The 26,894-nt window shown below is 37.5% G+C and overlaps 2 protein-coding genes across 8 annotated transcripts in view; one reads left to right on the forward strand and one right to left on the reverse strand.

The window, feature by feature from the left end:
* CEP152 (centrosomal protein 152) overlaps nt 1-26,894 on the reverse strand; it is a 115,475-nt gene that overhangs the window by 22,993 nt on the left and 65,588 nt on the right. For 4 of the 7 annotated variants that reach the window (XM_046009792.1, XM_046009788.1, XM_046009787.1 and 1 more), the window contains 8 exons: nt 25,120-25,305; nt 22,873-23,154; nt 20,408-20,539; nt 12,625-13,275; nt 9,449-9,590; nt 5,212-5,379; nt 1,914-2,010; nt 405-508 (listed from right to left, as the gene is read on the reverse strand). In XM_046009792.1, the coding sequence (XP_045865748.1) occupies nt 405-508; nt 1,914-2,010; nt 5,212-5,379; nt 9,449-9,590; nt 12,625-13,275; nt 20,408-20,539; nt 22,873-23,154; nt 25,120-25,305 (1,762 nt within the window). The remainder of the gene's footprint in view (nt 1-404; nt 509-1,913; nt 2,011-5,211; nt 5,380-9,448; nt 9,591-12,624; nt 13,276-20,407; nt 20,540-22,872; nt 23,155-25,119; nt 25,306-26,894) is intronic. The other 3 variants (XM_046009790.1, XM_046009789.1, XM_046009791.1) reach the window with 3 other exon arrangements.
* LOC123944573 (heterogeneous nuclear ribonucleoprotein A1-like) lies at nt 16,884-17,861 on the forward strand. The gene has a single exon (XM_046009794.1). The coding sequence runs from the start codon at nt 16,899-16,901 to the stop codon at nt 17,859-17,861; it is 963 nt and encodes a 320-aa protein (XP_045865750.1). The 5' UTR covers nt 16,884-16,898.

Consider the following 26,894-nt stretch of genomic DNA (forward strand, 5'->3'; position numbering starts at 1 on the left):
TCTCCCACTGGTTGTGCTCTCTTTCTCTGACAAATAAGTAAAATATTAAAAGAAAAGAAAAGCTTATGGTAGAAAGTAATACTTACTAATTTAAAACTCGTATCACATTTTGTTTTAGTTATTTAAGTTTTAAGATTCTAAAATTTTTAGTTTAACATTAGTACCCAAAAAAGAAACAAGAAAATTAACAACAAAAAAATAACTCTACCCTCATGTCACTTCCAAAAGATATTAGGCAAAATGATGCATTGCTGCATTATTTAGAAAAGGTGCCACTAATTTCTTTTTAAAGTAGATAAGATCTCAGAACAAGATAGTTTGGAAAATTACCCCAAATTACTACTGCTAGTAATAAAAAAGGCTCAAACCACCTTAAAATCCTGGGACTCTCCTCAAGGACTTACGCTTAATTTTTTTTACAGCTTTAATGTACTGTCCACGAAGTTCTTCCAAGGCCCTCCCATTGCACAGCAGGCAAGCATTTTCAATGGCCCCTTCTGACAACGACCTAAAAATGAACAAAATATTGCAAACAGAGATTGTTAAGTAAAAATATCTAGCTATCTATATAATATCAATAATATCTATATAATATCCAATAATATCTCACTGAGATGTGCTAAAAAAAAATTATATATCAGGATCTTTATTATATCGTTATTTAAAATAGAAGAAAAATAGAAACAAATGTAAGGGTTACTTAAATAAATGATAAACCCACATAATGAAAATATATGCAGCTACTAAAAAGCACATTATAGGAGAACATTTAATGATATGGAAATGTTTATCTTATACCATTATATTAATAAAAGCTTACAAAATAGCTTACGTGACAATCTCAGTTTTAAAAACATGCACATATGAGTATAAAGGGGCTTAAATGATAAAAAAAAAACAGAGATTAACAGAGGATACCTACTAGAAATAAGGTTTTGGAAGTTTTTTTTTTATACTTCTTGCCATGTAACAATAACAAGTTTTATACTCTTGGTATGAGTATTATTGATATAAACGGTATTACAAAGTTAAAAAATACTTAGAAATAAAGTTTCTTTAAAATAGTAAAAGTTGAGGGTGCCTGGGTGGCTCAGTGGGTTAAAGCCTCTGCCTTCGGCTCAGGACATGATCCCAGGGTCCTGGGATCGAGCCCCACATCAGGCTCTCTGCCAAGCAGAGATCCTCTCTGCCTCCTCCTCTCTCTCCTCCCCTCTGTTTCCTCCTCTCTCCCTGCCTGCCTCTCTGTGATCTGTCTGTCAAATAAATAATAAAAAAATAAATAAATAAAATCTTAAAAAGAAAAAAAAAGGGCGCCTGGGTGGCTCAGTGGGTTAAACTGCTGCCTTCGGCTCGGTCATGATCTCAGGATCCTGGGATCGAGTCCCGCATCGGGCTCTCTCCTCAGCAGGGATCCTGCTTCTCTCTCTCTGTGACTGCCTCTCTGCCTACTTGTGATCTCTCTCTGTCAAATAAATAAATAAAATCTTAAAAAAAAAATAGTAAAAGTTGGGCACCTGGGTGGCTCAGTTGGTTAACTAACTAAACTCTTGATTTTGGCTCAGGTCATGATCTCGGCGTTGTGGCATCAGGCCCTGAGTGGGGTTCTGTGCTGGGTGTGGAGCCTGCTTAAAATTCTCTCTCTCCTCCTCCCCCTGCTCACAAATGGTCTCTGTCTCTCAAAAAAATAAAAATAAATCAAAAAATAAAAATAAGGGGCAACCTGGGTGGCTCAGTTAGTTAAGCATCTGCTTTCAGCTCCTGATCCCAGGGTCCTGGGATCAAGTCCCGTATTGGGCTCCTTGCTCGGCAGGGAGCCCCCTTTCTCCCTCTGCCTGCCTCTGTCTCTCTGACAAATAAATAAAATCTTAAAATAAATAAATAAATAAAAATAAAATAAAATGGTAAACGTCTACCTTGGTGGTGTTTTATGAAGTGTTTTAAGTTCATCCAATTTACTCTTCATGTCATTGTTTTCTTCTAGTAATTCTTCAACAACTTTACTATTCTCTTCTAAAAAAAGAAAATTAATGGTATATTGGTCAGTCAATCTTTTTTTCCCCTCAGTCTTCCTCTCCCTGAAATTCCCAGTGCAAATGTTTATAGAGGAGATTGTGGAACTGGCAGTTGTACCCTGTGTCATTCATTTCCTGATAAGTCCTCATCTGACCAGTCCCTGTTCCAGTTTCTTAGCACTTAAAATCTGTGTTATATCCACATCTTGCTCTGGGTTACATACTACCCTGGAATAGGTCTCCAACTGTTTGATAGGCATCTATTTTGCTTCCCAGCTAGACTGAAGCTCTGTTGAAACATACTGGGTCTTCTACTTTCATGCTGCTCCTGGATCTATGCGCATGTATATGCTCATATATACAATCATCGAACAAGCACTGCTATACAAAATAAAAAGGAAAGTAATATTAAGTAGATACAATTTTCACAATTAATGTAAGATTTTCAATTCCTTGAACTTCTAAAAAGAGGATGAGACCACCAATGGAGTTCATATGGAATGGAGAATAAAGCATGAATTTCAGAGTGAGAGAGTGAGAATGCTTCTTTACCAGGTAAATCAACTTAGGCAAATCACTTATGCTTTCTGAATCTGAGTTTTTTCATATGTTAAATGGAAATAGTATTACTTACCTTTAAGATAATAGAAATAAAATCCTAAGTGCACAGCACCTTACACAAAGTTTGGCAATACCAGGGTTTAATAAATATGAACAGGACACACCATGTTTCCTACCATGCCACCCTCTCAACACACCCTGTAAGTTGGGTAATGAACCATTCTACTCCTCCTAGTGATCGACATAACTTGTATATTTTTAAATCACTCACTCTTACTCTACCACTTTTCAATAAATGCTACCAAAAGAAAACGGAATTTAAGAAAAGAGCAACCATAATAGCAAAAATATTATCAACTAAGGGATGCACATTAAGACAAACACTGAAATCAAACTATCAGATGACTTAATTCTGATCCTGACTCATTTTATCAGCCCATTGTTTTGAGCTAAGTACCAACTTCTTGGATTATTTCTAAGTCTATGGATTACATAAAACAGCCTCAAAAAGCACTGTGCAGAATAAATGATCACAATGTATGGTGCTACATACTATTTACAAATAATACTCTTATCCAGATGCCTTTGTCATTTTATTATGTAAAACACATATTCTTGATTTCCATCAAATTCTTCAAGAGCTACAAATAGCTCATTTACTCTTCTGGCCTCTACCAAAGAGCTAAGCCAACACCATGGGAATTATAGTTGTTAAAATTTTTATCTCAAAGTTCTTAAAATCCTGTCTTGTCTTAAAATAGGGATTATCTGTCTCTAACAGACTTGGTAATTAGTTGGTAGGGAGTGAAGCAGGTGGCTCCTCTAAGCCAACATTATTTCCCGAGTGTACTAAGTGCCAGGCCAGGACTTGATCCTTGTTGTCATCATCAAGGCCACACTCCAAAGGACAATACAGACAAAAATTAATTACAAGTATGACACAATGTTAGAAAAATCATTGGAGCTGCAGGTAATGTCTAAGACAAGAAGGCAACCAAGTCTGGGGTGGTCAGGAAAGCCTTCCTGAGGTAGCCATGCACTGGGGAGGGAGGAGTAGGAGTTAGACAGGCAATACGATCAGGATGGGAAGACATGTTTTGGTAAGTGGAGATGAAAACAGACAACAACAGGAAAAAGACGGAAATCCATGCTCTGGCCCAATGAGAGAATAAATGGGATGGGGCAAGACAAGGCAAAGGGCCTGGCAGATGCCGAATCATGAAAGGCTTCTTAGATGATGTTAAATAAAGTGTGTTTATTTCCTACTGAGGGCCAGCTAAGCCACAGGACTTTAAACAAGAGAGTGTCATGATCCGATTTACTTTTTTAAAAGGTCACTGGAGCTCCCTGATGGGGAATGGCTTGGAGGGGCAAGATTGGAAGCAGAAAAGGGAAGGAGGTAACTGGTGTCCAGGCAAGCAATCAAGTTAAAATGTAGAAAAAAAGTGAACCTATCTGTCTTGTTTTTTCTGGATCACACAATTATTTGCGGCCCTTGCATTCAATCCTCATTCATTCAAACATTTATTGTTTGTTATCGCCTGGCATGTAATGGGCATCATGACTATAATGATGAACAAGATACAACATATTCCTTTTTCTCAGGGAATGAATAGGTTGGAAAGGGTATCAGGCAAGAACCAAAAAAATTAAATTCAGAATGGTAAGAGAGTAGGAGTCCAGAGTGCTATGGGGCCACACAGAAGTAGCCCGAATAACCCAGATGGGAAAATCAAGAAGGGCTCTGCAGATAAGGCATCTTTCTCAGCTGAACCTTAAAGGATGAGGAAGAGTTAGGCCAAATGAGAATGAAAGGATAAGGTGTAAGATAGAGTGACAACACTGTATGCAAGGTCCAGCAGTACAATTCCTGCCCCACTCAGCAATCTGAGTACTACTTCAAATGCACACAGGAGAGCACAGGAGAGCACAGGAGAGAAGCGACTAGTAAAGCAACCCAGTAGCCTCCCTGGTGCAGAAGGGCAAGAGGAGATATCAGAAGCTATCCCTTCCAGACAATCTCCCTGACAGCACTGTGAAGAATGGACTGGAATGATGTCAGACCAGGCCCATAGGTCTTTGTGCACATCTTTCCCCTCTGCCTAGAATGTTGTGCTCATTGGCAAATGCCTTCATCTTTCCAGGCCTAGTCAAGCCCTCCTTAACTCAAATAGGAGAAAGAGTTCACTCACATCCTTTCTGCCAAGTTTACACAAGCATACTGCCAGTAGCACTCGGCCCTGCAATAATTTATTAGTCAGTTTTTTGGTCTCCTCACTTGATGATAAGCTTCTTGAAGGAAGGAAACAAGAGTCTTGTACATCTACAGCAGAACTGGAATTCCACCAAATGTCTTCACTGCTGTGTTCCTAGGGCCTAGAACACTGCCTGACACATGCTGGGGACTCAATATCTATTCAATCCAAAAAGGAAGAAAGGAATGTGACCTTTTAATTAGAGCTCCAGTTTTCCTCTTTGTAGTTCAGGAGTAATAATTTGGTCAGTAAAAACAAGGTCCAAATTAGTTTACATTAATCCTCAAAGAGAATCGGGGCTTACATTAACTAAAATGTCACATTTGAACATTTCAAGGATCAAAGAGATTTATACTGGTAGTAGTGCTACTTTAAATGCTAACCTCCAATTTTTTCCACTACAGCTTTGTGCTTCCTTTCTAAATGCTGAAGATGCCTACAGCATTTCTCCAGTTTTCTTTTCAGATCTTGACATTCCTGCTTTGCCTTTTCAAGTTCTTGGAAGCAGTGTCCACAGCATGAATCTTTAATTTCAAGGATCTTTTTCTTATCTGCAAAAATTAAATGACAGCAAACTTTTATATCAGTTTAGACTAAGAACTAAAAAAGAAGGGAAGGAATAAAGGAACTAACAAAGGAACTAAGGAATGAAGGAAGGAAGGACACCAGGGGACATGACTAAAGAAAGGCAACAGTGCAACTGAAAAGAACGCGTTGTTTTAGAGAGAGAGACCTGGGTTTAGATCTCCTTTATACTATTTATTGGCAGTGTGGTTCAGAGCATACTATGTAATGTGAGACCTCGTTTTTTAACATGTAAAATTAAATAATACCATGTATTTTAAAAATTGCTATGAAACATAATGTTCAGCTCTTGGTATTGAATACCATTCCTCACTAAAAGGAACCATGAATCTTCAAGAAACGCCTAGCTCCAGTACTGGGACAGGGGTATACACAAGATGAATGCCAGAAATAAATTCCTGAAAAATACAGGAACGTCACAAGGAAAAAGGAGCCAGTTTGAAAGGGCTCCAGTAGCTGAATATGGGGCAATCTGAACACTAAGTACACTACTGAATTATAAAATATTAAAAAAAAATTCATGAGCCATACCAATAATCTTACCCATAATGGGATAGATGGATAGATAGGTAAGTAGGTGAAGTTGATAGGTAAGTAGGTAGATGGACTGATGGACAGATTGATAAATAAACAAAAAGACAGACCAATAAATAAGTACACAAACTAACAGGAGGATTCACGATTATAGCAATATTCCGAGTGCCAACTGGTAAAAGTGGAGGGAAGCCTAGAGCCAGAAAGATTGTAATATTGCAACCACCACAGTGAAGACTGAATCAGACAAGCATCATCAATGATTGCTAAATAGAAGGGAAATATTTAATAAGGACATTTTCATGGTCTTAGAAGTGTCTCCCCACAGATTACATATTAGTTGTGAGGTGGGAGGAACCCACTGAAGAAAATGGACCACCCTGTGACCAGGCGTCACCAATAAGACAAATGGACACTGTGCACCTCTGCATATGATAAGACATCACCCATGCAGCGTTCCAGGGAAGGAAACACAGCTTGAATCTAATTGTGAAGAAACATCAGACAAACTCAAAATGAGGAAAGTTCTTCCAAAAGCCAGAGGTGGGGGTGGAGCAGTGGGGAATAAGTCTTTATAAAAGTCAAAACAGACTGTGGAAATATTTTAGACTACAGGAGACTAAAGAAAGACAACATCTAAAGGTAATACCTGACCCTGGACAGATTTCTGTACTGCAGGGGGAAAAATAATGGAAGACATTTTTGCATCAGTTGACAAAATTAGAATCCAAACAGGTCGATACAATATTTATCAAATGCTTAATTTACTATAACTAAGGTATAAAAGGAAAAAAATCCCATTTTTTGAAAATACTCACTGAAGTATTTAGGGGTAAAAGGGCACAATGAATATAACATCCTCAAATGGTTCAGGAAAGGAAATGAAATGTTCACATACACACACAGCACAGAAAAACATAAAACTGTATACAACGTTATTAACAAATGTATCTAGGTAAAGGACAGATGAGTGCTACCTGTAACTATTTTTACTTTTGTAACTTTTCTGTAAGTTTAAAATTGTCTCCAAATGAAAAAAATATTTAAAACTATCAAGAGGTACAAATGTATAAAAGTTGTGTAGCACAGTACCTGGCAGAAAATAGCATACAATATGTAACAGCTATTGCTATTAGTAATATATGGAATTCGCAAAATTTAAATTATATCAAAAATGATACAAAATAGATTATTACGATTATTACTATAAACATAATTGATATAATAAAGTAGGAACACAAACTGGCATAGGATCAAAAGCCCATACCCAGGGGCACCTGGGTGGCTCAGTGGGTTAAAGCCTCTGCTTTCGGCTCAGGTCATGATCCCAGGGTCCTGGGATCAAGCCCTGCATCTGGCTCTCTGCTCAGCGGGGAGCCTGCTTCCCTTCCTCTCTCTCTGGCTGCCTCTGTCTACCTGTGATCTCTGTCTGTCAAATAAATAAATAAAATCTTTAAAAAAAAAAAAGCCCATACCCAAAAATTTAATGTAAAATCATTGGTTCAGCAAAATTATTCTTAGCTCTCTCCTGACTTTAGTTTCCTTTGAATGTTGCCATTTGTGTCCATGAACATCAAAGAATTAATGAAGCATCACACTGGTATCATACACAGCATTTACATTTTTCATTTAAGATACAGTTGTAAAACTAGAAACCAGGCAAATGCCTATTGACAAGAGACTAAATTATAGTATATTCATGGAATGGACTAGTACACAGCAACTAGAACTACATGCATTAACATAGACAAATATCAGAAACTTGTTAGTAAGTGGGGAAAAAAGCAGTTACAAAGACTACAATGAATATTAACTCATTTTTAAAATGTTAGAAGACAAAAAAGCTTTTGCAGGATACCAGTATTTGGTCAAAACACAAAGAAAAGCAAGAGAATAATTTTTAAAAATCAGAATATTTGTTACCCTGGATTGTAAGGAAGTTACAGGGATGGAACTGTGGTCAAACACAGAGGGGTCTTCAACAGTACTGGTGACGCTCTAGTTCTTAAGTCAAAGAATGGGCTCCTGGTTGCTAGGCTTCCTAACTTACATGTCCATCACATATTTTCTTTGCATGTATCAAGTATTTCATAATATTTAACTTACTTTAAGAAATGATATTAGGAGACTATAATCAAATGGTTAACAACGGTACTCTCTGGTGGTAATATTATAAAGGACTATAGCACTTAATATATATTTTGAATTATTTAGTCTTTTCTAATGAATTGGTTAATGTGTTTGGTTTTAGGGAAAAAAGACTAAAGAAAGAAAAATCTTTCTGTTGTTTGTTTTGTCTTAAGTAAAAACAAATTCCTTTCATATTGATAGGGCTTCCCAAAGCCAAATGATATGTAAAACTTGTTGCTACCCATTTCATAAATTAAAAAAAAAAAAATTCTCTGGTTATTCCAAGTAAAAAGAACAGATATACAATGACACTGAAAAGTAAGAAACAAAATATAAATTAAGGTACTATTCCCATATACCTAATGAACAACAAGATATTCTCAACTACTCAGAACCTAGAAGTCAGGAAAAAGGGCTTATGGATGATCAGGAAAATAACTGTCAAATTACTTCTTAGGAAAGGCAGAGGTTCTCTAAAATTCTGATAATACTACTTACTAAATTAGAAATGGTGTAAACTAAGGTTATTAACCAAGTACATATGAGTTGTTCTGGCAATTCACAGTTCTTTTCCAGGTTGCAATAGAGACAGCAGGTAACAAACAGAAAGAGTGGGTACGTGTTTGTTTGTGGAGGGCAGAAGCAATCTGTGAGAGATCTGTATTTTGAAAAGGATTAGAGCTAATAAAGTCCATGTCAGTTCCTAGATGAGAATTCTCAGTGATTAGGCAATATAAGCCCAATCAATATTCCTCAGCGAGGTCTGAATATATCAAGGAGCTTCAGGACAATACAGTAATTCTTTTTCATAATGACAACTGTAAGTCATTATGGAAACATTAAGCTATTAATTTACCAAATATTCAAGGACATATTCACTCTGCCATGTATTGGAGAGGAAAAGATAAAACACTGCTCCTGCCCTCAAGAAACTCACAAATCAGGAAACACCTCTTCAGAAAGATTTGCATTAAAAAAATGGTTGAAATAAGCTTCAATAACGTGAACAAAAATGTCCAAGTTATTTGGCAATTCTTTTATGTGAAACCCGTGATTTCCCAATACAGCCAGGGAATAAAAACATGACTGTTCTATTAAAATTCTTATTCTTCTCCTTATAATAAGAACTACTTATGAATGGCAGAAAGACCATGAAAAGATAGAATTAAGAGGGTCTAAAGCATCCCCATCTCCTAAATGCAAAATGAAATCTAGGGAGAAGACACAGATTAGGTAGGAGTAATATTACCTACCCACTTGTTCACTCAAAAAAGCTGCATGCATCTTTGACTTCCTTTTATCCTCAAAGCAACCCTCTGCAACTGTGAGTATGAATGTAACAAAGACCAGTAGGAATAAAATCCCCATTACCAGCTTCTGCTTCTGTTTTTTGCAAGGTCAAGGCCTGAGCACAGTGTCCAAAAGTAGGTGCAGGAAGGACTGCCAGGACTCCGGGGTCTCCTCTGCCAGTGACCTCTGTGGCAGGATCCTTAGAGATCTTGGCCATATTTCTCTGAAAGAGAGTATCTTCACAGTTAATGCATGTAAAAATCTTTACACAATTCTCTATTTAAAATGTCATATTAAAAACATAAAAAGAAAACACTGCCTGAAAAAAATCTTGCTGAAACCATCACCAGTATTTTTGTTAGGGTGTTTCAGGAATACTGTCATTACTATGAACTAGTCTACTATGACCATAATTTTCAAATTAGAACATTATCTGACAGAAGTCTGGTGGGTCAACTATGAGACAGATAGGAGATACAGTTTGCACACATATATACGAATTTAAGATATTTTAATGGTTTATGTGGTCAAATCACAATTCTTAGAAATCTAGAATATTAAAAAAAAAAAGAAATCTAGAATATTTTCCACTGCAGCAGAGGTCAAACTCAGAAACTATATCAAACTTTTGTCTCCCATAAATTTAAAGTTACATTTATATAGTATGTTACATTTCTAAATACTTTAAGATATAGTGTCAACTTATAAGGAAGTTCTGTTGAATTCCAAAGTTAGAGAAACTGAAGCTAACCTAAACATTTTGCACAAAACTATTTCTTCACTAACATTTACTGAACACTTTCAGTGTTCTAGTCCCTGTTATGGCAATACAGCTAGTAAAACCATTAATGGTGAAACATTCTTTTAAGGCAGTGTTTTCAGATTCTAGATGACTACTAAATCCCAAATGAACAGACCAGGTGATCTCGAAAAAGCCACCTTGTTTAATTACTTAAAACTGACATATCAGCTTGATTCTAGAAGCCTTGGTTTTGATTATAAGAAACCCATTTAACTGGCTGTTGGAAAACCTACTTACAATGTGCATCAGATGCAGAGGTCAGCAGTTACATAGAAAATGCAAATTCCAGGCAATCAAGGGGATATAAAGCTGATACCAAAAGGAGTAATAAAAGTTGAATGCTAAGGTAGCCAATGTTTCCAGAGTTTTACTCAAAACTGGAGAAAAGCCAAGATGACAAAAAAAGCAGAAACAGCAACTTTCTTGTCTTAGTTTTAACTTGACATTGGTGGTAAGGAAAGACAGAACAAGCATCCTTAAATTTGTTTGAAAATTCTGTTCCAATTGATATTTTTGCTTTTTGGGTTTTTTTTTTTTCCATCCTGGCCAATTGTATTAATATATTCCAATAAGGCATTCATTTTCTTGGAAACTTCATTTTTTAACTGATTGCATCCTGTCTATTTTAAAAAACTTTTGATCATCTAAGTTATTTTAATGAGGATTTGTTTTTATATGTACTGATTATTTTTTCCCAGTTTAATTTTCACAAACAGTTCTAAAAATGACAAATTTAATAAACTATGATTCATATTTCTTCATATTAATAGCACTTATATTACAAATTTACAATCACTGGTTATAATAATTGCTTTACCTCAAGTTCCTGAGCTGGGATAGATCTCGAACAGCAGACAATCAAGTATTCGTCTATGACAAATGCCAGAGGAAGCATTTCAAAACCACCCTTTTTTTCAGGAATAGAATCTGATCCCACCCAACAAAAGCCACAAAAGTCTAAGTTCTTAACCAAATTATGTGATTCTGTCTCTACAGGCATGTGAGCAACATTAAGTCATCCAGATGATCTTAACACTGCTAGCACAATCAGAAACCCTATACAGAGATCCCAGAATTAAGTGTATATTGATAGAAGAAATGGGTTATATTTTCCTGATCTTTGTAGCAGAGATTGCCTTTTCAGGAAAGTAAACAAGAAAGCATGTAACACGATTTTCCCATCTCTACTCACCCTTAACACTCGCTCTAAGTAATTCTTAATTATTTTTCCAAAATTTTCAATTAAGTATTATAAGCATTATTCATGGGAAGTGATCTTGCCCAGTTATTTTTACACTGAAAACAACTCTTAACTGGTTGCTTTCACATCTCTGTGAAATCAGAATAATAGTATCCACTGGGGTGAACTGGGATGGGGTAAACTGATCTTTCAGGTAACTTTTGGGTATAAAATTCTGTACTATCTCAAACACAGGAGGCAGAAAGGCCAAGCTGTGTCATTCATACCCTACAAAACCCAAGGAATTAGGCCAGAGATTTATATTTTCTTTTTCAGATAAGCAGTTACGCAGGTAGTTACACAGGTAGTTACACTGGCAGTTACCAGTTACGCAGGTAACAGAGTAGTTATCCTCAAGTGTAGGACTGGAACTCAGATCTTTTTTCCCAGCTTGTAACTTTCCAGTAAGTATTACTATCCAATGTTCAATCCTGCCTTGAAAATCATTAATCATGGTATCTTAATGAAACTTAACTCTTATGTCTGTTCTCAAAACTTATAATATCGGCATTTTTTTCTACCTCTAATTCCAAATGTTGAAATTGGCTACATATCATTCTAGACTTTTCATGCATATCTCCTTTCTTTAATCATCAGACCTTTCACCAAAACTAAAGGCTGGTATCAGAGCCTACTTAGACAACTAAAAGAGTACCATTAACTCATTCTACATGCACAGATATAGGAGAGCAACAAAACTGGGCTTCAGAGTTTTGTATGAGTGAGCCATACTTCTAACTGTTTGTTCTATAACATTTTTTGTACTTGGCTGGCATTTTTTTGCCTTTGTGACATAAATTCCTTGAGGGCAAGAAATAGGCTTCCAAACTCTTTAGAAGCTCTTAAGAAACCCTAGTTTAATATGATGCATATTTCTTGAAGTGGTCATGCCCAAGAAACAAAAATAGGAATGAGAGTTATTCAGTTTCTCAAAGCTCAGGCCCTTACAAAGAACAGCATATATTTTTTAGGAAAAAGAGGTCTACAGCCTAAAAGCTCTGCCTCATATTTGTGGCACCATGAAGAAGCAAAGCTTTTTGGCAAAAAGAAATGAAATCCTCTGGATTCACTACAAAAAGTTGTTAAGCCACTGCTAAAAACTCAAGTTTTATGTCTACTAAACTGTAAAATGAAGAAAGGAAAAAGGACCATATTCGACTTCTACAATCATCTCTGATATTTATTAATAGTGCTTTTCATTTATCAGGAACATACCTTTTCCCACACGGAGTTGGCATTTTCTATAGCTAGGGAGAGGAGATCTCGAAAAGCTTTCTGTATGCAGGCCTTTAGTTTTTCAAAATATTGGGCAGACACCCACTTTGAAGAACAAGTTGACACGAGTTCCAAGAATTGCTTGTTCTCTGAATCACTGACATGTTCCTTTTGGGTGTCCTTCAGGAGAAATTCAAGCACAGTGAGGATATCTTCCTCATACTGATAGATTTCCAGTTGGATCCTCCTAGCTTCCTGCATTGCCCATTCCCTACGACTCTGGTCTAGACATGTTTGCAATTCTGTCTCCTTCTGAAGAAGTAGTTCAGTTTTCTGTTTCACAAAGTCTTCTTTGGCTGCCGCAAGCACCTCATTAATTTTATTTCGATGATCATCTAAAAATTGCCGGTAATCTTGTTCATTTTGTTCTTGAATTCTGAGGATTTCTTCTTGCTTTTCTTTGTTCCATTCACTCCGGGCCTTCGCCAGCTCAGCCCTGACAACCACAGGGACCTCCTCGTTCTTTAACTCAAGCTCTCTCTGGAGAGAATGAATCTTCTCTTCCAATTCTTTTCTAGGTATTCCACTTTTTTTCATATTTTCAAGCTCGTTTTTCCATTTCTCTTTAGCTTCAGAAATAGCAAATGATATCTAAAAGACATATCAATGCGCATTTAAAATTCTTTGTGACCTCCTCATTAATTAAAAAATTAAAGTAACTATTTGGGATAAGACATTGTTCCTAAAATATACCTATATACTATAACCAAAGATCCTTTCCTTATTTTTTTTTTAAAGACTTCATTTATTTATTTGAGAGAGAATGAGCAGAGGGAGGAACAGAGGGAGAAGCAGAAGCAGACTCCCCACTGATCAGGGAGCCCAATGTGGGGCTCCATCCCAGGACCCAGGATCATGATCCAAGCCCAAGGCAGATGCTTTAAGCGACTGAGCCACCTAGGTGCCCCCACATCATTTTAAATGACCTAATATTTTATGTCTTATGCTATCTTAAAAACACCAGTTTCTTGAAGGAGAACTAGAAATTTAAACTGACCCCAAATCTATGTAATTATACAATTACCCAAAATTAATTTCTGAAAAAAATTCCTATTAGTCTTACACAGATGTAGCCTCAAATTTTACCTACACCCATGGCAAATGAAATATCTTCTTACATAAAGCAAAAGCAGCCTCATAAAGAGATCTATAACACATACCTGCATAACTTGCAGACAAATATAACTGTATTTTAATGGAAGCACAGTGGTTAGCAGAGTTCATTAAATGACAATACCAAACAGAAGTCATTTCACTCATTAACCTAATTTTCTGACAGATTAAGAAGACTAGCAGATCACAGACAGTAGTAGTACATAACCAAGAAGTCCTAGGGAACCAAAAAACCGAAGCCTGGTTCTAACCCCGCCTCTGGCTGCTGAAAGGGGCCTAGCACGGTGCTTAACAGGGCAGGCTCTGGGGACACACTACCATAGGAAACTGACCATCTGTGGGATCAAGGGCTCAATCCTCGATTTCTTTGAGCCTTAGGGTCCTCAATTATAAAATGGGGACAATTATAATACTTACCTGATAGAATTTTGTTAGGAATAAATGAAAAAAGAAAAATAATCCATTTAAAGCCTTTAGTCTAGAGCCTGGCAGATAAGGACTCAATAAATGTTATGTCCTTCTTACTTTTGGCTGCATGGCCTTAGAAAAGTCACTTAATCTCTTTGTACTTAGTGTCTTCTTCTACATAAGGTGCAGATCAGATAATGACCTTGAGTCTCTCTTATAAATTCAAAAATGTCAAAAGCGTATGTATTAAAAGCAAGCATCTCCAAAAGCTTGGCCTGGACAGTGGTGATTGCTAGTACTCAATACTATCTATATATATGCTCTGGCTGTTGAAATAGGGTTATTTCCTAAATTTTCAGGTGTTATATAACCTTAGCAAACATCTTCAACTGAAAAATTCTTAAACATGTTATATACCTTTATTCAATGATGTATTCTTGAATAGTTGCACATAAATCAAAGTTTTTGAATTGTATTTTAAATTTTCTAAGGGAACCCACCATCTAAGATGAGCTTTACAAAAGAATGCACAGCAAAATTCTTTTGCTACCAGCAGGATAATTCAGTAGTGATATGAAACATATTTAAAGAGTACTGTTAGGGAAAACAGGCTTGTCACCGTGGATACCTGAAAATCATTACCAGGTGACTTGGTGGAGGTGGAAGATCCTACAGAATTTGGATGACCTGTTGACCTCATCAAAAGTGTGTATCCTCTGCGGAGAAAGGGGAACCCTCCTCCACTGTTGGTGGGAATGCAAGCTGGTGCAACCACTCTGGAAAACAGCATGGAGGTTCCTCAAAATGTTGAAAATAGAACTACCCTATGACCCAGCAATTGCACTACTGGGTATTTACTCTAAAGATACAAACATAGTGATCCGAAGGGGTACGTGTACCCGAATGTTTATAGCAGCAATGTCTACAAGAGCCAAACTATGGAAAGAACCTAGATGTCCATCAACAGATGAATGGATAAAGAAGATGTGGTATATATACACAATGGAATACTATGCAGCCATCAAAAGAAATGAAATCTTGCTATTTGCGACGACGTGGATGGAACTAGAGCGTATCATGCTTAGTGAAATAAGTCAATCGGAGAAAGACAACTATCATATGATCTCCCTGATATGAGGACATGGAGAAGCAACATGGGGGTTAGGGGGATAGGAGAAGAATAAATGAAACAAGATGGGATTGGGAGGGAGACAAACCATAAATGACTCAATCTCACAAAACAAACTGGGGGTTGCTGGGGGGAGGTGGGATTGGGAGAGGGGGAGGGGGCTATGGACATTGGGGAGGGGAGGCGAACCATAAGAGACTATGGACTCTGAAAAACAACCTGAGGGTTTTGAAGGGTCAGGGGTGGGAGGTTGGGGGAATAGGTGGTGGGTAATAGGGAGGGCACGTTTTGCATGGAGCACTGGGTGTTGTGCAAAAACAATGAATACTGTTACGCTGAAAAAAATAAATAAAATGGAAAAAAAAAAGTGTGTATCCTCTCACATGAAGTGGTGCAAAGCAAATTGGACAGCTTTAAGCAACTCTGGGGTTTCCTGATAGTTGCTGCACATTACATCACCTGAGAAGCCTTTAAAAATCCTAATACCCAGGGGCACCTGAGTGGCTCAGTGGATTAAGCCTCTGCCTTTGGCTCAGGTCATGATCCTAGGGTCCTGGGATCAAGCCCCGCATTGGGCTCTCTTTCAGCGGGGAGTCTGCTTCCTCCTCTTTCTCTGCCTGCCTCTCTGCCTACTTGTGATCTCTATCAAAAAAATAAATAAAATCTTAAAAAAAAAAAAATCCTAATACCCAGGCCACACCCTGTGCTATTAAAACATTTAGCCTGGGGGATGGGAGGCTGGCAATAGTAATTTTTTAAAAGATCCTCTTCACTTTGACATTCAGAGCACTGGGCAGAAATCACATTGCATCAACACCTGCCATGGGCCTTCGCGATGCTTTGTTTCAAGTTTTTCTAATGTGCAGCTAAAGTTTAGGAACCACTGAACCACCTTGACTCTGGTCAAAGTTGGACTCTGGAAAAACTGGCTTTAAATTTTTACAGATCTTGAAGGATCACTCTAACCTTAGAAGAACCCTCCAGCCAGTGCTATGAAACTGGCCCTTGCTCACCTCCTTTGGTTTGGAGGAAGGATCCACAAGAGGTTAACATTATGTTTTGTTCAATAATTATTTAGAATAGTGCTACTCATACCCGAGTGGCTCTAAAAACTTGCAGTGTCACATCACCTAGGAGTCTATTAGACACACAAATTCTCAGGATTCTCTGTAGGCCCACCATTTCAGAATCGCTAGGAAAAAAGCCCAGGAATCTGCTTTAACAAACCCTCCAGTGGGATCTCATGCCAGCTCAAGTTTAAGAATTAACACACTGGGGGCGCCTGGGTGGCTCAGTGGATTAAGCCGCTGCCTTCGGCTCAGGTCATGATCTCAGGGTCCTGGGATCGAGCCCCACATCGGGCTCTCTGCTCCGCAGGGAGCCGGCTTCCTCCTCTCTCTCTGCCTGTCTGTCTACTTGTGATCTCTCTCTCTGTCAAATAAATAAATAAAATAAAAAATCTTTAAAAAAAAAAAAAAAAAAAAAAGAATTAACACACTGGCTTCTTTCTGCCCGCGGACGCCGCCGAGTAAACATCGTTGAAGTCTCCCCTCCCACCGCCGTCATGTCTAAGTCAGAGTCTCCCAAAGAGCCTGAACAGCTGCGGAAACTCTTCATCGGAGGTCTGAGCTTTGAAACAACCGATGAGAGTCTGAGGAGCCATTTTGAGCAATGGGGAACACTTACGGACTGTGTGGTCATGAGAGATCCAAACACCAAGTGCTCCAGAGGCTTTGGGTTTGTCCCATATGCCACTGTGGAGGAGGTGGATGCAGCCATGAACGCAAGGCCACACAAGGTGGATGGAAGAGTTGTGGCACCAAAGAGGGCTGTCTCAAGAGAAGATTCTCAAAGACCTGGTGCCCACTTAACTGTGAAAAAGATTTTTGTTGGTGGCATTAAAGAAGACACTGAAGAACATCATCTAAGAGATTATTTCAAACAGTATGGGAAAATCGAAGTGATTGAGATCATGACTGACCGAGGCAGTGGCAAAAAGAGGGGTTTTGCTTTTGTAACATTTGATGACCATGATTCTGTAGACAAGATTGTCATTCAAAAATCCCATACTGTGAATGGCCACAACTGTGAAGTAAGGAAAGCGCTCTCTAAGCAAGAGATGGCTAGTGCTTCATCCAGCCAAAGAGGTCGAAGTGGTTCTGGAAACTTTGGTGGTGGTCGTGGAGGTGGTTTTGGTGGGAATGACAACTTTGGTCGCGGAGGAAACTTCAGTGGTCGAGGTGGCTTTGGTGGCAGTCGAGGTGGTGGTGGATATGGTGGCAGTGGGGATGGCTATAACGGATTTGGTAATGATGGAAGCAACTTTGCAGGTGGCAGAAGCTATAATGATTTTGGCAATTACAACAATCAGTCCTCAAATTTTGGACCCATGAAAGGAGGCAATTTTGGAGGCAGAAGCTCTGGCCCTTATGGTGGTGGAGGCCAATACTTCGCCAAACCACGAAACCAAGGTGGCTATGGTGGTTCCAGCAGCAGCAGTAGCTACGGCAGTGGCAGAAGGTTTTAATTACTGCCAGGAAACAAAGCTTAGCAGGAGAGGAGAGCCAGAGAAGTGACAGGGAAGCTACAGGTTACAACAGATTTGTGAACTCAGCCAAGCACAGTGGTGGCAGGGCCTAGCTGCTACAAAGAAGACATGTTTTAGACAATACTCATGTGTATGGGCAAAAAAAACTCGAGGACTGTATTTGTGACTAATTGTATAACAGGTTATTTTAGTTTCTGTTCTGTGGAAAGTGTAAAGCATTCCAACAAAGGGTTTTAATGTAGATTTTTTTTTTTGCACCCATGCTGTTGATTGCTAAATGTAATAGTCTGATCATGACGCTGAATAAATGTGTCTTTTTAAAAAAAAAAAAAAAAAGAATTAACACACTGTCCTCTTATTACTGCATGTCTGCATTCACATGTATTCGGGTCTTCTGGTTCTTAAGGAAAGATCTCTTGACTGCTTTATTTTCTATATTCTACCCAACTTTGTAATTCTTGACTTCAGAGCTCTGAAACACATGCACATCATCACATTATTTCCCTTTTCTCTTCCTCTTAAATTTCCTTTTGAAATATATCAGCTTACTAAAAAGTATAGAGAATGATGCAATGAGCACCAGTGTGTACTATCACGTAACTTAAGAAGAATGTTAAAATAGTTTATTCATGCTGAGTTATTTCCCTAAGTAATCTGTGGAATAAGATTATAAATATGAGGGGTGCCTGAGTGGCTCAGTGGGTTAAAGCCTCTGCCTTCAGCTCAGGTCATGATTCCGGGGTCCTGGGATCTAGCCCCACATCGGGCTCTCTGCTCAGCAGGGAGCCTCCTTCCTCCTCTCTCTCTGCCTGCCTCTCTGCCTACTTGTGACCTCTGTCTGTAAAATAAATAAATAAAATCTTAAACAAAAAAAAGATTATAAATACGACATATGAATAATTTACAATGTCTGTTGCACATATCATTTTCCAAAATGGTTGTAATATTGGGAGAACAATATGTACTTAACACTGCAATGTATTATGTTTTTTTGTATTATAATTAAGAAGAGAGAATTTACACATGTGGCATAAAATAGTACCCTAAGTTTGTTATTTGGACTTCTCATGAAGACTATGTCCATTTTCTGCTGTACTCATCCACAGATTCTTGTTTTTCTCATAAATTTGTATTGTTTTTATCATGTATTAGTATTAACATTTCTCATGTTTAAGATTATTTATTTATTTGAAAGAGAGAGAGTGAGTGAGCACGAGCACAAGCAGACAGAGTGGCAGGCTGAGGGAGAGGGAGTAGCAGACTTCCCACTGAGCAGGGAGCCCAATGTGGGGTCCTGATTCCAGGACTCTCAGATCATGACCTGAACCAAATGCAGACATTCAACTGACTTAGCCACCCAGGTGCCCCATCATTTCCCATGTTTAATTCATTCATTTTCCTTTTTATTATCCTGTCACTTTGTTTAATTACAAAAGCAAAAATGTTTTAAAGTGGTTTGTACCTATTTTATCCACTTACTTTATCTATCTTTGCTACTATGTCTATTGTCCCAAAATTGAGTTATTATGGTAAAGATCTAAAATATTCCATTTTCCCCCTATGTGTTTATTTAAAAATGTTTAACTTTTCTTTTTTCTTTTTTTTGGTGTGCAGTAAAACAAAACCTATTGATAGTAAAGTTTATTGACTGATAGTACAAAGCTCCAGAGAGAGACCTGAGAGGGTTGCCCTCAAAATGCTTAACTTCTTCATCAATTTACACTTTATTGTGATGCATGCTTGGGTAACCTTAATTTTTCCAAATTGCTCTCTGGCTATCATAAGAGTATTTATTATGGAATAATTCCTTATCCCCTTGTTTTGAAACAATTAAGCTTTTATTCATAGTTGGCCCTATCTCTGAAGTATGTATAATACAGAATGAAAAAGAATTCTCTTTTTGTGACTCAACACTGAATTGTCATTTTCCAACACATTCTATTATGTGTTAGGGCTGGACTACTATTTCTTTTCCAGAACATTTAAAAAAATTTCTAGTCCTTTCCAAGTAAATTTTAGTATTATTGTGTCAAATTTCAAAATCATGTTCAGTTTATTAGCATTTTGATTAGAATTGGTTTACTCTAATAAATTGGGAGAATGCAAAATGATTTTGTTTCTGGTCAAACATGACGTATCCGGAAAGGAGTGCTGGCTATCTTCCAAGATTATAAGACTACTGAGCAAGCGCAGAGAACAAAACATGTGAAAGGATACTGCACAACTATTAGATAAATACCTACTCCGAATTTCTCCTAAAGATAGGGCAAGATCAAATGGGATTCAGTTTCACAGTTAGAGTTACCTTCCTGACTACAAGTTTCAGGACCCTAAAATATATTCTTTGTCCTTCAATGTCTTGATGATGATAACAGATATCATCAGCCAGGCTCTGAGCTAATGTTCAACATGGATGATTGTACTTAATCCTTCCATAACCATCTGAGTAGATACAAATTCCCGGGACGAAGCTGAGAGGTCAGGAGAGAGGCTGTAGTGAAGCATCTTTCAAGGACAGCGCTTACCCGTCTGGCCACAGTGATGTCTTGTTGTTCTTCCCACTTCTTCTGTTCTGCTCTGATACGTGCTTTATACTCTGCAAGGTCAGGCATTTCTTCCAGCCATCGATGACGAGCATTTTGTACAGCTGTTTCCACCTGCAATTGGATATTGCAAGAGAAAGAGGTAGAGGTATTAACCTTCAGAAAGAGCCCATTTGCAAATAGCTACTACAATTTCATGTGTATTTCACATTGTACCTCACTACATTAGTTACAGTGACTTCTAGTACTCCACCTTACCCACAACAGTAGATTCTCATCCTTCTGTTCAAAACTTCCCACACTGCCCCATGCGAATGCCACCACAACAAGCAGGAATCTATAAATGATCGATGGTCAATACTACTATTGGAAAGCTTCATACAGAGTACCAATGCCATTTCCAAAAAACTCCTATTTCTCTTGACAAAAAGGAGAAGACATGCAGGTATGCTACTTGAGGTCAGTGCTGTCTAGTAGCACACCAACTATATCCACAGTCCTCACGCCTTACATATAAACACATTAAGACATGCCAGCACACACCAATATTGTTTATAGCTTTGTCCCAGAGCAAGTTTTCATGTCTATTGTGAGTTTGCAACTGAAGAATGAAGGTGATACATCGATTCAGGCAAAAATTTAAGACCTGATGAATTATGAGGGCTACATGGTTGTAAATCTGTCACAGGTTACCACAAGATAATTTATTAAATACTCTTTCCTTATTTTGAAATACACACAGACACACATATACCTACATCCATAAAAACATACAGAAACCAAGTTGACACAAGGGGCTGAACTGTTTTGCAAAAAGCTAAATATATTTACAGGTAAATTCCAGGGAGTTAAAAATATGGGAAAAGATAAAGCTCCTATAGAAATTTATATTCCTTAAAAAGCTATTATGAATACTTTCTTTCTACTACATCATGCTATTTATTTTTCTTCACAAGATCTGTGATTAGATATACACCAGAGCAGTACCCTTAAACATATCTCTTTGTAGAAAATTTTCTTAACTCTGTTCAAACCTTAAACATTTCAGGAAATTAACTGACTGAAGATGCCCTTGATACCATTATATATATTTGCCTATGTTTCCTTTCCATAAGGATTCCCTCTAAAATCACACAGAACAATTTAACAAAGAGGCAGAATGCCAAGTTTTTATCAAAAGTGGAATATACTTTTAAAAAATATTACTTCAGGTATTATTTTAAGAGTTTATAATAAGTGATAGGTCTAAAATAGTAAATACAAACTAAAGAATGTTATATTAAGGTCCAGGAACCTCTGAGGGACTAAATATCCTGTCAGGTGCTCTGTGAAGTCAAGACTATTTTCAAAATAATATTCAGACCTTTTCTTTTTTCACTCCCGCTCCTTCATGTGTGGATAACACAATGCTCCAGAGGCTACATGCTATATGGCACCTCACTGCTCTGACAGCCAATGGCAAGCATGCTTCAGTATTCTTTTAAAAAAATTTCTCAAAGTTATTTTCCAATACAGTAAATAGGTATAACACACACAGAGAAAAGCTCTTTAGGGTCTTACATTTTTTAAAAGTGTAAAGGCATCCTGAAACCAAAAAATTCAGGAATCATTATAATAATACAGATAAAAAAATTAACTCTTTATTCCATTTATACAGAGCTATACTTTACTCAGTATGACACTTTTGGAAACCAAGTTACATGACCCAGTTAAATGGAAGCTAGTTTTCTGAGTGCTTGGTCCAAGGGGAGGCAATGGCACCGCTTTCTGGCAGGATATGGGATTGACAGACAATGTCCCATTTGAGGGGCATGCCTGCAGATTCAACTCTGCAAGTCTCAATGTAAATACTGTTAAATATCTTACTTGCTTTAAGTTTGCTTTTCTATAACTACTTCAGTGGAGTATTTTCCATAAAGTTAGATATGAAAGATACATAGTGAAATTGTGCTTCATTCAGCTGTAAAACCACCTTTAACCTTGATCATCCTAATGCTAGATTGAAAAAGGAGCAAATATTCTGAACACTTAAAGAATTCACAGAAAAACAAGGGAGTAAAAGCTTTGAGACAGAAATATAAAGAAGAAAATTTTAGTGACAACATAAGAAGTTCTCTACCCTAGAATGCACAGAATTTTTTAAAATATAAAGTTATGAGGGTGCCTGGGCGTCTCAGTCTGTTAAGCGGTTGCTTTCGCCTCAGGTCATGATCCCAGGGTCCTGGAATCGAGCCCTATGTTGGGTTCCTTGTTTGGCGGGGAGCCTGCTTCTCCCTCTCCCTCTGCCTGCCTGTGGCTCCCCCTGCTTGTGTTCTATCTGTGTCAAAAAAAAATAAAATCTTAAAAATATATATATAAAGTTATAAACAAGTTCAATGGTACCATTTTACAGGTTTTCATTAATAGGCAGTTCCAATAATTTTACAATAATAAAGCATTAATATTACCTGTTTGGCAATATTTTCACAGTATTTGAGTTCTAATTCAACCTCAAGTTTTTTCAAGCCCCCATTGATAGCTGCCTCCTTCTCTTGTTCTAAATCCTGCCGGATCTTCCGTGTTTGTTCTTCTAGCATGATTGCCATCTCTTCCTTGGAAATAACATCCACAGCGGTAACTTGGTCAGTTTGGCTGCAACAATCTGAGGTCTTCTTTTTCAGGGCCTTTATGGTTTGATCCAGCTTAGACTGCCACTCCTTTTCAAGCTGTTGAATAAGTTCTTGTTTGATCTGTTTTCAGAAGAAAAATCATACGAAAAAACACTCAAATAAGCAAAAACTAGAATTGATAGCTAGCCAAAAGAGCAACCACAGCTGTGTTTGAAAACCATCTAGACATTGTTGTAGTAATTACATGAGATTTAGAAACTTAGTTGATGGAAATATATTCTCAAGTAAATCCTGAAAGTTACTGTGTATATACGTGACATAAATCACATAGAGGATTTAAGTGTACTGCATAAGGTCAGGCTAACTTGCTCTCAAGATGCAACCTTCTGGAAGCTTTGACACCGCCACTACAAAGATGAGATGATCCCTTTTTTTGTGTGTGTGTGTGTGTTCTATCTGTGTCAAAAAAAAATAAAATCTTAAAAATATATATATAAAGTTATAAACAAGTTCAATGGTACCATTTTACAGGTTAATAGAAGAAGAAAACTTCTATTAATATGTGGGGTTTTTTTCCATCAACACCAGGCTTTCCACAAAACAGGGACTGAATTAAATCTAATTAATCAACCTAAAACTGAACAATCTAAAAAATAGTTCTATTTACTTAAACAGATTAGAATCTTGTTTGTTATGATACTAAGCTCTACTGAGTTAACTGTGCATTCAAGAAGGGGGGGGCATTAGTAGAAGAATGTTTTGTTGTTGTTGTTGTTATTTTATTTTTTTCAGTGTTCCAAGATTGTTTATGCATCACAGCCAGTGCTCCATGCAATACGTGCCCTCCTTAATACACACCACCAGGCCATCCCAATCCCCCCACCCCCTACAAAACCCTCAGTTTGTTTCTCAGACTCCACAGTCTCTCATGGTTTGTCTCCCCCTCCGATTTCCCCAACTCCCTTCTCCTCTCCATCTCCCACTGTCCTCTGAGTTATTCCTTGTGCTCCACAAGTAAGTCAGAAGAATGTTTTAATGATAACTTTCTACTTTCAACAAAATGCTAGGATGCATCCAAACACAGTCAGTCTTAGGCAAAAATGTGATACAGCAGAACTTGCTTTTTCTTTTTCCTGTTTTCTACCTTCCGGGTATCCAGAGTTCTCAAACCACTTCCCTGGCTACCACATTCCCAGGTCGTATTGGTTCATTTGAAATGGCAACCTGTGTAAGAGTTTATGCTTTCCTGACAGTCTCACAAAAACATTAGCTATGTCATCCTTCTTGTAAAAACTGGTTAGCAAATTCAACAAAAAACAATTTGCAACAACGTAAAAATAGGGAATTTGTTTTGTGCTACCCAGATTTTATAAATACATATAACATATATTCTAGAATATATATTTTTATATTAAAAAATGACAAGTAAAAGAATTTCAGGTGCCAGCCCTAGACTAATGAATTGCTCTTGGGGATGTGGAAAGCAGGAAAGGCCGAAAGAATGAACACTGGTCTACTAGTCCACCTTTAGGTGGTCCCAACTCCAGTTAATAGTGATATTGTGGTTAAAAGAATCTAGTTTCAATAAGCGTGAAAATTTATTTCATTTCTGACTAAGTTCTCTAGATCATAAACTGATTCTAAATTTTCTAGAAAACTACTAGCAATCTCATTTGCTACTTAGATAACAGAGGTAATGTTTTGTGCTTCTGAGCCTGTCTAGTCATTACTTCTTTCTTCTAATCTACAATACAGGGTATTTATTTCTTATTATAGACTGTTCTGGAGTTATCTGAACCATTCCCCAATATGAAATTAGATGTGGATTTCAATTTGAGGAATCAAAAAAGTGCTCCTCCAAAAACCATTATATCCTGAATTGGGTTGAAGAGTTGGAGGGGAGGGGGGAGTTTAAAAAACATAAAAGCTTACTAGTGTAAGCTGCCAATAGCCCAGTTCTGAGACATGAAATAAATGATTACATATATACTTGGCAATTAAAAATTGTGTCCAGGAAGAACTGTTCTCTACAGTTAATACTACCTTTTTTAAACATGGTGACTAGAAAGAAATTTTAACCCACACCTCTTTCTGCTCCTCATCCCAGTGTGATTTGGCTAACATCATTTCATTTTCAACCTGTTGCTTAATATCAGTTTCTTGTTCTTTCAGCCATTTGTTCTTTTCCATCATTAGGGTATCTTGGTACTTTTCTTCAAGTTCCACCTGCAGTTTGCTTACATATTCTTCTCTTTCCTCCAATAGCTGTCTCTTTAAACAAAATTCAAGTAAATATCTCTGTATAACACTAATATTCTTCAAGTCTAATACATAAAATAATGGTTACATGCATGTAATAGCAACAGAGACAAATGATCTTCCTACATGCTAACTGTATCAGCTTAGTAAACTGTCCTATGAAGACCTTAGATCTCAAATATTGGATAAAAAAAATTTATATATGGCTATATCAAAAGAAAAAGCATCTAACTATTCAATAAATAAATTCCCAGAACACCAACTTTTTAAAAAGTGAAACTGACATTTACATTTACACCTTACCCATCATGGGACCCATTAGATATTATAGCCTAGAAAAAAAATGTATACTTCTCAAAGACTTATATTCCAATGCAAGTCAAAAATTATTGCTCTAGCTTAAAAGTTATGCATCCTGTAATAAATTCAGATTGGTATTTTTTTTTTTTACTACCAAAGACAAAATTTTTTATTGTGATATTTTTATTGTGATAAACCAGCTGAAGCATTATCAAATAGTAACTGTCAAGGGCCAGATAAAGTCTAACAATTTAAGTATTACTATAACATTCTCTACTTACTCTAGGAATCCAGTTGATCAAAAAACTCTAATTAAGGTCTACTCGGGGATCAAAATGACCTATAACAGTTTTGTTTTGGAAATTTTTAGAAATGGTTCTCCGGACATTCCACTGAGATGCCACTGAAGCCCACAGAATGTCATGCCTGAGAAGTGTACATGTGCCATCCCTACTGCCAAGCAGCAACAATGCTTGGACTCGGTGTCTCTTTACCATTAATTCCGATTTAGGACTACCTGGTTGTCTGGGTTTTTTTCTGGTTCACACCTGACCTGGCTTATTTTGGTCTGCATTGCCGTCTGATTCCTCTCCACCAATGGCAGGTGCCAAAAAGATGCCACCTCGTTTTGCTCAGTGTTGCATGGTTTCAGAAATTCTCTGGTGACTAAAGGACCCATTTCCTCACACTCAAGTCATGGAAACTACAGTTGTACTAACACTATAGGACAGTCTCCATCACATGGCTGAGAAAGTTGTCCAGGCTCATATCACATATCACTGTTATTTTCTGTTGACTTTAGAAGGAATCCTCAAATTGTCTTACTTGTCTACATCTATCCTTCAGGAGTTGTTTCCATATGTATCTACATTTCCTTTTGACTCAGCACAAAACAAAAATTGCTACCAATTTTCTGTGTATTTGTATGTTTGTGCATAGATCAGCTTTGCTACATAGTAAGCCAGCCAAAATTTAACAAAACTCAACTAAAACAGCAAACATCTATTATTTCTCATGATTCTCTGGGTCAGCTGGGTGGTGGTTCTGACCTAAGTCAATGCAGCTGATCTCTGCAGGCAGTTGAGGTTATATGGTCTAAGAGGGCTCACTCACATGTCTGGGTGTTAGCTTAATGTCTGGCTAGAAGGACGACTTTGTCACATGGGTCATCACCCAGCAGGTTATCCCAGATCATTCACATGGTGGTGGTCAGTGTTCCTCAGAGCAGGTCAAGCTTGTAAGCCCCAAAGCACAAATGCTTTTTAAGGCTCTTTTTGCATATACTGATGTCCCATTGCCCA

The sequence above is a fragment of the Meles meles genome, chromosome 6 (assembly GCF_922984935.1).
Source record: "Meles meles chromosome 6, mMelMel3.1 paternal haplotype, whole genome shotgun sequence".
NCBI lineage: Eukaryota > Metazoa > Chordata > Mammalia > Carnivora > Mustelidae > Meles > Meles meles.

Bases quoted from the DNA above. Each gene is read 5' to 3' on its own strand.
- LOC123944573 (XM_046009794.1), top strand. From the start codon at position 16,899: ATGTCTAAGTCAGAGTCTCCCAAAGAGCCTGAACAGCTGCGGAAACTC.